The 12313-nt window shown below is 50.7% G+C and overlaps 1 protein-coding gene across 1 annotated transcript in view; it reads left to right on the top strand.

Annotated features, from left to right (window-relative positions):
- Nucleotides 1–1655: 1655 nt before the first annotated feature.
- Nucleotides 1656–12313, top strand: part of FOXN4 (forkhead box N4) — a 29219-nt gene continuing 18561 nt past the window's right edge. Inside the window, exon 1 of the mRNA XM_017541514.2 lies at nt 1656–1741. Coding sequence (XP_017397003.1) covers nt 1656–1741 — 86 coding nt within the window. The remainder of the gene's footprint in view (nt 1742–12313) is intronic.

Raw genomic sequence — 12313 nt, 5'->3', positions numbered from 1 at the left:
GCCACCGCGACAGGCACTTCACCTCAGTCGTCGCGGCTCCCGGGGCAGTCGAGCCCCGCCGCGCTCGCTCCGGGCGGGCTCACCCTCCGCGCGGGACAGGGGGGCGCGGCGCGCAGTCCCGGCGCCCTCCTCGCCTCGCAGCCAAGCTCGGCCTGGGCCCCCCCTCGCGGCGCCGGCAGGTGGAGGCGCCCCGTGCCCCGCGCCGCAGCCACCTCCCGCCGCGCGCCAGCCCGCGCGGGCGCAACTTTCTTAAAGGGACAGGTAGCCCGAATCCGCGTCCACCTGAGGCCCGGTCTCTGCCTACAGGCCGGTCCCGCGCTTTGGGGGAGAAAAGGGGTTGCCACAGATCTCTCCGCCCGCCTGCCCGCCTGCCCGCCTCATTTGCCCCAGGCCAGGGACAGATTACAAGTTTTAATGCACGCAGTCTCCTTTTGCAAATTTAGTTCCCTTGGCCGAGATTACCCTCCCACTGCTCAACGCATGCTCGCGGGCGTGCAGTTGTTACTGTTGGCAAAGTTTGAAGAGGGGTGTCCCTACCCCTGCACCCCTCTGGCCCATCCCCCTCACACACACACCCAGAACCCCGGGGCGTGGAAGGCTCGCGGCTGCTGGGAAACACCCGCTGCAATCCCCTTGACCCTGCCCTGTAACTGACCCTTGGGGAAAAGCCCCCCGCACTGCTACTGCGCATGCTCTGAGCTGGACAGCTCCAGAGAGGGAAATTTAAAAACGGTTCGAGCTGCGACGGCGGCCAAATTGCGGAACGCGAGGGGCGAGCGCGAGGGAGCCCCCCTCCGGAACCCCTGCCCGCCCCAGGAGCGCCGGCAGCGGCGGCCCCGCGAGGATCGGCTTCAGGTACCGCCTTGCAGGGTCGGCTTTGCTCCCTCCTCCCGGGCAGCGCCGGGTATTGCATTTCGAGGATAGAAACCCGGGCGCAGGGGCTGCGGGGCCGCCTCCCTCTGCTTCCTTTTCCTCCTTCCTGGGAGTCCCTCGATGGCTTTAGGGGCGGAACTGAGAGCCTTTGGTGGGCTTTTATGTTGGTTCCGGCTTGGAGTTTGAGAAACTTAGGGAACTCAAAGATTGTTATTTTTTAAGGGAGTGTTTGTGTGTTGCGGGGGTGGGGGCAGTTGGATTGGTTTTCCAGTAAGGGCTTGTGGCATTTGTGAAGGCATTTCCAGGGCGGGAGCTTTCGGGGATTATTCCCTTTGCAAGCGGGAATTTGTTCCCCCAGAGAAACATGCATGTCACATCCAGCTGCCCCTTATTTTCAAAGTGATCATAACCAAACTGAGGTTGAAAATATAAGGCTTGGAAGGAAATCGGTTTTTGATTCCTATTTTGTGAGTTTACATTTTTCACGGTTTGACATTTGGATTCTAGAGTCTTCCCCTGCCCTACCCCCATTAATTCGAAAGAACCTTGAATTTCATTTCATTCTCTTTATTTGCTTCTAAGAGCCTGTAGAATTGCCCTGGGAAAATGACCTGAGATGCCCAGGAATCCTCTAGAACTTTTTTCCTTTAAAGAAAACAAAAAAGTGTTCTGTGAGCTGATTGTGCTCCATCTTTCTGAATTGTGGGAAAACTGTGGGTTTCCGCCCTGTCCATATCGTCGCTGATGGGAGCTTTGTTTTCTGCTTGTCTTTTCCTAAGGAGATGATAGAAAGTGACATCTCATCTATAATGTCAGGAATTATTCGAAACTCAGGGCAAAATCACCACCCCTCTCCACAGGAATACAGGTGAGGGATCCAACAATAACAAACGATATATTTTTTGATTGCTGAAAGTGTGTATATGCTGTCTATGATTTCTGAAACACCCCAAGAACTATTGTTATGTTCAATTCTGTGATTTTTGCAGGAGAGCTGGAAGGTCTTGATTTCAAAGTTGGTCTTGCTAAGGGTGTCTGTGCCACAGCCTGGCCCAGTGGGACCACAAAATGTCTGCTGTCTCCTGTCCCCTCCAAAAGAGGTCCCTTTCTGCATTTGGCGCTTGATACTGTTTGGGCATCCTGGTGAATGTTAAGATGAAAACAGGAGCTACTGCTTCCCCTCCGGTAGCCTTAATGGGGGCTCTAGGAAATGCTTCCCCACCCCCCACCCCCTCCAAAAAAAAAAACCTTCTGGGAGGACTTGGCTTATATCCTCCATGGTTGTTAAGAAAGTAGTCAGATCCGCTGTGTTCTCAGCCAGGCCGTGTGACATTCAGTAAATCCTTTGCCCTGGGCCTTACTTCCTCATCGTTTAAATGATCCTGTTGAATTAGATGATCTTACGGTTTCTTCTAGGCCTCCTGTGTTTGAAGAGTAAATTAGATGGAAACTGAGGCCAAAATAAATTATTTCTCAAAACAGGGTGAAGCAAGGTACCAGTGAGAGGATGCATGGAAGCCTTCAGAGCCCTTCTCTCTTTTTTTTTTTTTTTTTTTTTTTTTTAAACCTCATAGCTGAAAAAACCAGTCTGTGCATTGCCTCTTTTTTTTAATAGTTGGGGAAACTGAGACTAAGAAAGGAGAAAGGGCTTGTCCACAGTACCGAGGAGGGAAAAGGAGGAAAAGGAAGGACCTAGAGTCCCCTCATAGCTTCTCTCCCCTTAAGGCCAGGGAGGCCTGACGTGGTTTCCAGCGCTCCCCTGACAAAGCAAGCAACATGTCTGTAGGTTGAGGGGGCACAGTCCAGATTATGGAATGGGGACAGGACCAGGGCTGGCCTGGGAAGAGCCGGCTGTCACCTCCGATCAGTCCTGTTTACCCAGGGGTTGTCTGGCCCCCCGGGGTCACTGCAACTCACCAGCAGTGCCTGCTGGGGCAGACCACAGCCCCCAATTAGAGGGAGGCTGCTTCCTGAGGGCTGTGGGCCTGGAGGCTGCCTTCTGAGATCCAAATGAGGACACAGATTCAAACAGATATTTGCAGAGAGCCTGCTGTGTGCAGAGCTGGGGCCAGGTGCGTGGCGGTTTGCAAGCACCTACTGTGCGCCGTCCCCCATCACTCACCTCATCTCGGGAGGCTGCTCTGATGAGCCCCGTTGTACAGGTGAGGAAACTGAGGCTTGGAAAAATGAAATGGCTTCTCCGAAGACCACACAGCCAAGGGCCTCTAGGCTTCCACACTCACAGGGTTTAAATATTGCCAGGTGAGTTAGTGGCGGTATAAGGGTTCGCAGCTTGGGCTCTCAAGTCCATTCTAATCCCAACTTCTCTGGCTGTGTGGAGCTCTCTGAGCCTCAGCTTCTTCATCTGTAGAATGGGAATAGAAATAGCACCTACTGCTTGGAGTTGTTATGAAAATTTAGTCATCATTTCTGGCTCTCCTGTTCACCAATTATGGGCAAATTCACCTGTGAACTTCCATAGTTTTGTACAATGGGGTTACTAAAAGCTACCTCTGGAGGGTTAAATGAGATATGTGTTATATTATCTACGAAGGTACCTGACACCCACCAGGCACTGAATGTATCCAGGGTGAATCTACCTCTGCCCTCCTAGCTGCAAGCCTGGGCAAGCTCATCCTTCCTCCAGGCTGACTTTAAGAGCTCAAAGACGTTGAATCTTACTGTTGCCTAAAAGCACCCCTGAAGAATGCAGGAGATAGGGGAGTCAGAGAGTGAGAACAATTGCTAGGACTCAGACACGTGCAGGTTCAAAGCCCAGCTTTAGGCAGGACTTGTGACTGGCTTCTGTTTCTCATCTTTAAAATGGGCATGATCAGGGTTCTTCCCTCATGCAGTTGCTGGGAAGATTAAGTAAATAAACTTGTAGAGCAAGAGACACATAATTAGCAGTTGCTGCTGCTGCTGTTACCACTTAGTTACATTAGAGGGTACGGCTTCCTGCCAGAGACGCGTCTATGGAGGGCTTTCACGGTGGGAAGTGGGGAGGAACTTAGAGGGAGGGAGAAACCCTGAATCCAGATGCCCAGGTGCTGCCCAGGAGGGGTTCCTACCAGACTCAGCCCCGGAGTCTTGGCCCCGTGCATCTGGGCCACTCAGCTGACAAACTGTCTGGGGCACTGAACAGCTGCCCCTCTCCAAAAACAGGGCAGGGCAAGCAGAGAACTTCTTAGGGGCCTAGCAATCCCTAGCCAGTCCATTGCCCAGCTAGCAGGGGTCAGGGGTGGAGGAATGGGGAGGAGAGGCAGGCCTGTTCCCATCAGCACAGGATCCAGAGGTGCCAGGCTCCTGGTCTGGCACAAGCCTTTCCTATTCATGTGGACTCAGGGCTGGGTTTGTTTTTGTTTTTTGTTTTTGTTTTTGTTTTTTGGTGAGACAGAGTCTCGCTCTGTCGCCCAGGCTGGAATGCAGTGGTATGAACTCAGTTCACTGCAACCTCTACCTCCCAGGCTCAAGCGATTCTCCTGCCTCAGCCTCCTGAGTAGCTGGGATTATAGGTGAGAGCAACCACACCTGGCTAATTTTGTATTTTTAGTAGAGACAGGGTTTGACAATGTTGGTCAGGCTGGTCTCAAACTCCAGGCTGGTCTGACCTCAAGTGATCCACCCGCCTCAGCCTCTTCCCAAAGTGCTGGGATTATAGGTGTGAACCACTGTGCCCAGCTGTGTTTTCTTATATCCAACAGCGAGAGTATCCAGAAAACAAAATAACATCGTAATAACAACAATAATAATAGTTGCTAGTGGTTTCTTAACCCTTTACTGCCTGCCTGCCCTGTGCCAGGGTCTTGGCGTAAATCCCCATCAAATCCCCCAAACCACCGTATGAGGGTAGCACTCTTGTGCCCATTTGGTGAACAAGGAAACCAAGGCTGAGCCTGTTTAAACAGCTTAACAAGATGCCACAGTTTGTGACGGATACAGTGGAGACTTGGCCCCAAATTTGTTGTACCTTGAGAGTATTCGTAACCATCATTTGTGACCACTGGCCCCAAGTCCCACTGGCCATGGCACAGAATCAGCTGCTCCATCACTTCACTGCCTTGTGACCCTGGCTGAGCCATGCCTCTCTCTGAGCCTCAGGTTCTTCATCATGAAATGGGGCCACCAGAGACCCCGACGTGCAGGTTTGCTGGGAGGATTCTGCAACTCCAGTGGGTCAGGGTGTTCAGAGCGGCCTGGGAGAAAGTGTTTTCTTGTGGAAGGGGAGTTTTATGATTACATAGTGACTCCCTGCTTCCAACCACTCCCATTTTTCTCCCCAAATAATAGCCCAGGAGAAGTTTATGGGCTTCTCATTTGCCCTCCCACATCTCCAGAGAAGGGCTCCAAGGATCAGGCAGCCTGCTGCTCCAGCCTCTCGGGCAGCCGCCTCGCTCTCCGTCCCCCTGGGGCCGTATTTGGCCGTTAATTTTCAATGGTGTGTGCAGGAGGGCGGGGGTAGCAGCTAGAGGCGGCTGCCCTGTCCCTGGGGAGCTGTCAGGAGTCAGTGGCGGGGCCTAGACAGCAAATTGGCAGCAGCCTCTCAGCCCTGCTGCCGACGCAGGGGCAGGGCACTGGGGGTGGTCCTGACCTCTTGGGCAACGGTAAAAAGGCTCCATGCTCAATGTGGGTTAGCTGCGTTTCTCTCTAGCTTAAGAGGTGGGAGGAAAGTCCACCCTGAAAGGTGCTAAAACAGAGTTATTAAGTACCTACTATGTGCCAGGCACCTGCAAAACATCTTAGCAAGGGCAGAGTCTCATTTCTTTTTTTTTTTTTTTTTTGAGACAGACTCTGGCTCTATAGTCTGGGCTGGAGTGCAGTTGTGCAATCTCGGCTCACTGCACCCTCTGCCTCCTGAGTTCAAGCGATTCTTCTGCCTCAGCCTCCCGAATAGCTGGGATTACAGATGCCCACCACCACGCCTAGCTAATTTTTGTATTTTTAGTAGAGACGGGGTTTCACCATGTTGTCCAGGCTGGTCTTGAACTCCTGACCTTAAGTGATCCGCCTGCCTCGGCCTCCCAAAGTGCTAGGATTACTGATGTGCCATTTCTTTACAGTAACAACCATGAGACGGGTACTGACATTATCCCAATTTACAGATAAGGATACTGAGGCCAAAAGACATGACTTGCTCAAAGGCACACATTTATGAAGGGGCAGAACTGTACATTATTAGTCGCCTGCCCCCACCTTTTGGAATTTATTCTAGAGGTCAGGTCCACCAAGCTCCTTTTACAGTTTGGGAAACTAAGGCCCAGAGAGATGATGGAAGGCAGGCTTCTGGCTTCTTGGATGCTCACCTTCTCCCAGGGCCACCAGGCTTAGTGGTCCTCCTTCAGGATCCTCGTGCTGGATGTTCACTTCCCAAAATTTCAGCCCCTGCTCTAAGAAGTGAGGCCATCTTGGGGGAAAGCCCTTCCCCTCTCTAGATGGTGGTTCTCTTATCTGTGAACTGCAATGCTGGGCACATGGTAGATAAAAATTAATACATATTTACTAGATAGATGGATGAATGGACAAATATCACATGAAAATAACATATCCATGGAAACACAGGCTTCATGTTCAAGGGATGATACATTTCTCTTGAACCCACACTGTGTGTGGGGATAGTTTACACCATGTGGCTTCACCCATCAGTCGTGATCTCCTTGGAAGGGGCTCCATTTCTCAAGGGCAGTAACCATCCCGATGTCTTCCCATCCCTTCACCCTCAGGGTGGAGAAAACAGCTCCTCGGGTGACCTTATGGGCAAGGAAGATAAGTAGCCTCTCTTCAGTCCGCAGTCCAACTCTCTATCCAGGTCTTCCAGTTTCATCCCTAAAAAACACATGTGTGCATGCGCCCACACACACATACACACTCTAAGTCCCAAGCCAACACTTGTTCTAAAAATGAAAGACTATTTTATCCAAATTCCTAATCAAATAATTTCACACTACACTCACTCTTGGCCAAGTTGGGAATTTCTGAGCTTGCTAAGTTGTATTTGATTTTCTTTTTCCTGTACGTGGTTACAAAAGATGTGTTAGCTAAATAAACGCCTCCATGAAATGCTTAATCCCCCTTTGTGTAATGGTTGGATTGGGAACAAGAACAGCTTTCAGTGATGTAACAATTTCTTACCAACCGCATCTCAAGAAAGCAGGTGAAACCTTGTAGTAATCAGGGTGGAGTTGCTGCCCAGGTCAGGCGGGTCATGTCTCTGAACCCCTGAAATGGTACCTGGTCCCCACCCTGAGACAATATTTGTCAGACCGCTCCTAAATGACAATGCAGAGGAGAGAATGAAGTGGAAAGAAAGAAATTGGTCTGAGCTCCTACTGTGTGTCTGGCTTTGTCTTATAGGTTACCTGATCTTATCCTCCCATCTGCCCCCTGTGGTGAGAATTATTATCATTCCATTTTACTTATGAGGAAACTGAGGCACAGAGAGGTGAAGTGACTTGCCCCAAATCACACAGCTACAAAGGGGTTGAGATGGGATTTGAACTAAACTCAAGATGGATATTCTTTGTACAATTGCTGTATCAACGTAAGGAATCCCAAGGTAGGAAATAAAGAGTTAATTGTGGTCTGGATTTCAGCTATGTAGGCGAGGATTCTCACAGAAACCATAATCCATCCATAAATATGTGTGGCCCTGTGTGGGCACCTGCCAGGCTCTTTGGCAAGTTCATTGCATTTCACCTTTATAGTAACAATCACCGGACAGTGGCCATGGGGGTTCAGTTCACACTTGGGGGGACAAATATTTGTCAAATGAAAGAATGAAAGGCTCAGAGCTGGCCGCTATGGATCTTGTAATGAGGTGTAAGACACATTCATCTTTGTCCTCCTGGGAGGGGTGGGTAAGAACAGATGCCTGAGTTCATTAGTGGGTGATCATGAGTGGTCTGTGCAATGTGTACATACTGACAGTGCTAACCATTTCAGGGGAAGGAAGCCTGGGAGATCCTGGACTGTCTGGGAGGGCTTCCTGGGGGAGGTGGTGTTTAAGCTCGGCAGGAAATGGGTGGGGATTGAGGAATGCAAGGTATATTGGCACTGGGCTGAGGGATCTTTCCTCCCTTTCTGACTCTAGCTTCTATACTTTAGAGTATGTTAATAGATGCCCACAGGGTATCAGGTCCTATGCCAGGTGCTAAACAAAACAGAGGGCCTCCTGGTCCTTGCCATCCTATGGCAGAAAGACTGGAAACACGTATAAATAAATATCTCATTGCAAAATGGTAAGTATTCTGTGGACACACACAGGAGGAGATAGGGAGGGTCTGGGAGGGCCTCTCGCAGGAGAGGTTGAGAAAAGAGCCAGCTATAAATGAGTGCATGGAACAGCATTCTAGGCAGAGGGAACAGCCTGTGCAGTGATCTTAAGATGAGTGAGAATTGGAATGTTTGAGGAACAGAGAGAGGGACAGGTTGCTGGAGCAGAGAGAATGGAAGGAGATGGGTGGGGTAGGCAGGAGATAGCCAAGTGCCAGGTCAAGGGGAGGAGCTTGACTCTCCCTCCCTTGGTGGGTTTTAAGGACAATGACAGGTTCTGATGTCCCTTGTAAAAGATCACTCTGGCTTCTGGGTGTTAAATCCATTCCACAAACAGTTCTCCAGTGCCTATTTGGAGCCAAACAGGGTACCTGTGGTTTGCCTACCCTGAACTAAGAGGCAGGCTCTGTTCTCACCTCTGGCACATGAGGACGCTGGGCTTCAAAGGGCATTGAGTTATCGCCCAAGACTTCTCCGTTGAGAGTTGAACCGGACTGGAATGCAGGTCTCCCTGGTCCCTGTCCTCCTGTTCCCTACCAGCTCCTTTCCTCCCTCCAGCATCACATTGATTAATTAAGGACACTGTCCATTAAAGTGGGTTGGATCAGTCTCCCAGTCAGCGTAGGATGGAAGCCATGGACTCCAGTGGTGTCTTGCCTCACCCAGAGCCACCACAGAGTCCCCTGACAAGTGGCTATGACACCATGGCAATACCTGGCAGCTGGATTTTTTAAATTTTCTTTAAAAAAATTTTTTAGAGACAGGGTCTTGCTCTGTCACCCAGGCTGGAGTGCAGCAGCACAATCATAGCTCACTGCAGCCTCAAACTTGTGGGCTCAAACAATCCTCCCGCCTCAGCCTCCTAAGTAGCTGGGACCACAGGCATGCGCTGCCATGCCTGGCTAATTTTAAAACATTTTTGTAAAGGCAAGGTCTCAGTATGTTGTCCAGGCTGGTCTTGAACTCCTGGCCTCAAGTGATCCTCCTGCCTTAGCCTCCCTAAATTCGAGGATTACAAGCATGAGCCACCATGCCTGGGCACACCCAGATTTTAAAAATAAATGATATGATGAGGGTTTGCCCTTCCTGCATTTCAGCCAAACTGGTAGAGCAGCTGAGTGAAGAGGCTCCAGACTGCGTGTGACCCTGGTTCAAATCCCGGCTCCTTTGCAGACATGCTTTGTGGCTGAGACATGTCACTCGTCTCTCTGGGCCTCAGCCATCCTATCTGTGAAATGAAGATGACAGGTAGTGGCTCCTACAGGCTGTCAGGAGACTGGAGAGTTTTGGACCTGGGGGTTTGGCAGGAAGGTGGCATGCCATGCAGGGGTCTCTCCTGTGCATTCTGGAGTCAATCAGAAAGTTATCTCCTCAGATGCAGAGAGTTTCTTCTGCTTGCTAGAACAGTGCCTGGCAAGTAAGAGCTCAAGAAATGCTGCGGAATAAAGCAGACACTTACCGAGTGTTGGACACCCTGCTGTCAGGGGCCCACATCTCCATACTCTTCAGGAGATGTTTACTATGGTGGGACCACTGCCACTGGGCTGAGCACCCCACCTGTGTGACTTCGTCCAATCCTCACCATACCTCATGAGATGGATGAGCACTAGCACTCCCATTTTACAGATGTGCAAACTGAGGCTCAGAGAGGCAGACAGCTGCAGACAATTCTCACAGCTGCTAAGTGGCCAGACCTAGTCCTGGCTGACCCCAAAGCCTGTCCTGGTGACCACTACACTGCAGTGCCACTGAGAGAGCAAAGGGGGACCTGGGGCTGGGCTGCCCAGCTGGGACGGGCTTTGGGATGTGGCACTGCAGAGCTCAGAGCCTTCTGAGCAAAACTCAGAAGGGCATGCAGGTAGCACCTGTGAAGTAATAAGCACATAGTAGGTACTTGGGAAATGGATTACACCAATGATAGAGTGTGATTCTGACATTGATATTCCCAGGGTGCCACCTCAATCCTAGCTCAGATCTGTCTCGGGCCTTGAATGCTCCATGTTCCATCCCTTCAAAAGGGGACCCTACCCTTCAGCATCCCCCTACCTCCAGGCAGAGGGGGGCTGCCTAACGGGGCTCTGGTGGCATTCCAGATGGGGAAATCGAGGCCCAAGGAGGGAGGTGCTGGAGAAGTACCTGGGGCTGCTGAAGCTTGGGGATTTGGCGAGGCCGCCTGGTTTGACCTCACCTTTTCTATCTGTTAAAGGGGGTGATGGAGCCTCTAGAGTCTGTGGGTGTACGCATGTGTGCATTGGCTGCATGTGTTGTGTGCGCATGTGTGTAGTGTGTGCACACGTGTACATGTGTGTGCATGTGCATGTCTGTGTGCATATGTGTTTTGATAAGGAAAAATATGCTCCTGCAAGAACCTGAGCTATGAAAAGCAAGAAGTGCCCTTGGGGGCAGGGGAAGTTGCTGGTAAACTATTGGATTCAGGGAGATTCTGCAGCACCAGATAGGGCTTTTATGTTCTTTTTGCCTAAAAATCTCTGCCCACTAATGAGGGCTCCCTGTGGGTGACAGATCACCCACATAGTTTGAGAAAGACACATTGTCAGGAGTCGCCCTGGGGACCCTGAACTAATCGTTCTGCCTGCCTTTTCAGCAGACCAGATGCCTCATCTGATCTGATGCTTAAATAAATTATTGATGAACTGTTGTCATTTTCTCTTAGACAGCTACCTTAGGGTAGCTGCTATTATTATTCCCACTGTCTATACAGTGAAACTGAGGCCCAGGGCAGATAAGTCACCAGCCCCAGGTCACACAGCCAGGAGAAGCTCACACCTGTGGCCCTGAGGGATCCTCTGCTCTGTTGTTGTTGCTTTGTAGATGGGGAAATTGAGGTCTGGAGAGGGAAAGATGTGTGCCCAAGATGACGGAACTTTGGAAATGTGCCCAGGGGGCCACCTGCAGGTTTCTCCCCAACAAATGCCAGGGTCTTTGCATCAAAAGGAACCTTAGATGGGCTCATCTTTCATCCAGCAGGGGTCTGGCAGTTCATCCCCTCGGCTACTGCTTGGATAGGTCTGGGACGAGGAGCTTACAACTTTTGTGAGTTGCCCTAGTACACAGCTCCTGTGTTTCCAGAGCTCTTCCCTGTAACCTTGCTGGTGGTGGGGATGGCAGATGGGAGACTCCTTTTATAATGAAACTCAAAATTCCATGAAATCAGCTCCTTAAATTTCCAGATCTTTATCAATTTTTCCGGTTGTTTTAGGGCACTGTAAGAACACCACAGATTTTTTAACATCAAGGTAGAAAAGATTGTTTCAGCCGGGCGCGGTGGCTCAAGCCTGTAATCCCAGCACTGTGGGAGGCCGAGGCGGGTGGATCACGAGGTCGAGAGGTCGAGACCATCCTGGTCAACATGGTGAAACCCCACCTCTACTAAAACTACAAAAAATTAGCTGGGCATGGTGGCGCGTGCCTGTAATCCCAGCTACTCAGGAGGCTGAGGCAGGAGAATTGCCTGAACCCGGGAGGCGGAGGTTGCGGTGAGCCGAGATCGTGCCATTGCACTCCAGCCTGGGTAACAAGAGCAAAACTCTGTCTCAAAAAAAAAAAAAAAAAGAAAAGAAAAGATTGTTTCAGACCACTACCAGTGGGAGCTTCCTCCACTGATGGAAACGTTTCCTCTCTGCACTGGCCATGTGGCGCCAGGCAGCGCTTCAAACGTGGCTGGTGGGCCAAGGAACCAAATCTGAAAGTTTGGTTTTATTTTAATGAATTTATATTTAATTAGCTGCTTGTGGCTGCCTATTGGGGAAACACTGTGAGGATTTTCTAGATATCATAGAGCACCAGGGATTGGTTTCCCAACCTTTTTGGCACCAGGGATTGGTTTCGTGAAAGGCAGGTTTTCCATTGACTGGGTGAAGGAAGGCGGATGGTTTTGGGATGAAAGTGTTTCACCTCATGTCATCAGGCATTAGATTCTCATAAGGAGGCGAGGCGCAGTGGCTCATACCTGTAGTCCCAGCATTTTGGGAGGCCAGGGCGGGTGGATCTCTTGAGGCCAGCCTGGTCAACATGGTGAAACCCCATCTCTACTAAAAATACAAAAAATTAGCCGGGCGTGGTGCCGCACACCTATAATTCCAGTTACTTGGGAGTCTGAGACAGGAGAATCTCTTGAACCCGGAGGGAGAGGTTGCAGTGAGCCAAGATC

This window comes from Cebus imitator, unplaced genomic scaffold, assembly GCF_001604975.1.
Source record: "Cebus imitator isolate Cc_AM_T3 unplaced genomic scaffold, Cebus_imitator-1.0 Scaffold8, whole genome shotgun sequence".
Taxonomy (NCBI): domain Eukaryota; kingdom Metazoa; phylum Chordata; class Mammalia; order Primates; family Cebidae; genus Cebus; species Cebus imitator.
The sequence above is the reverse complement of the archived record's forward strand: the minus strand, read 5'-3'. Positions and strand labels throughout refer to the sequence as shown.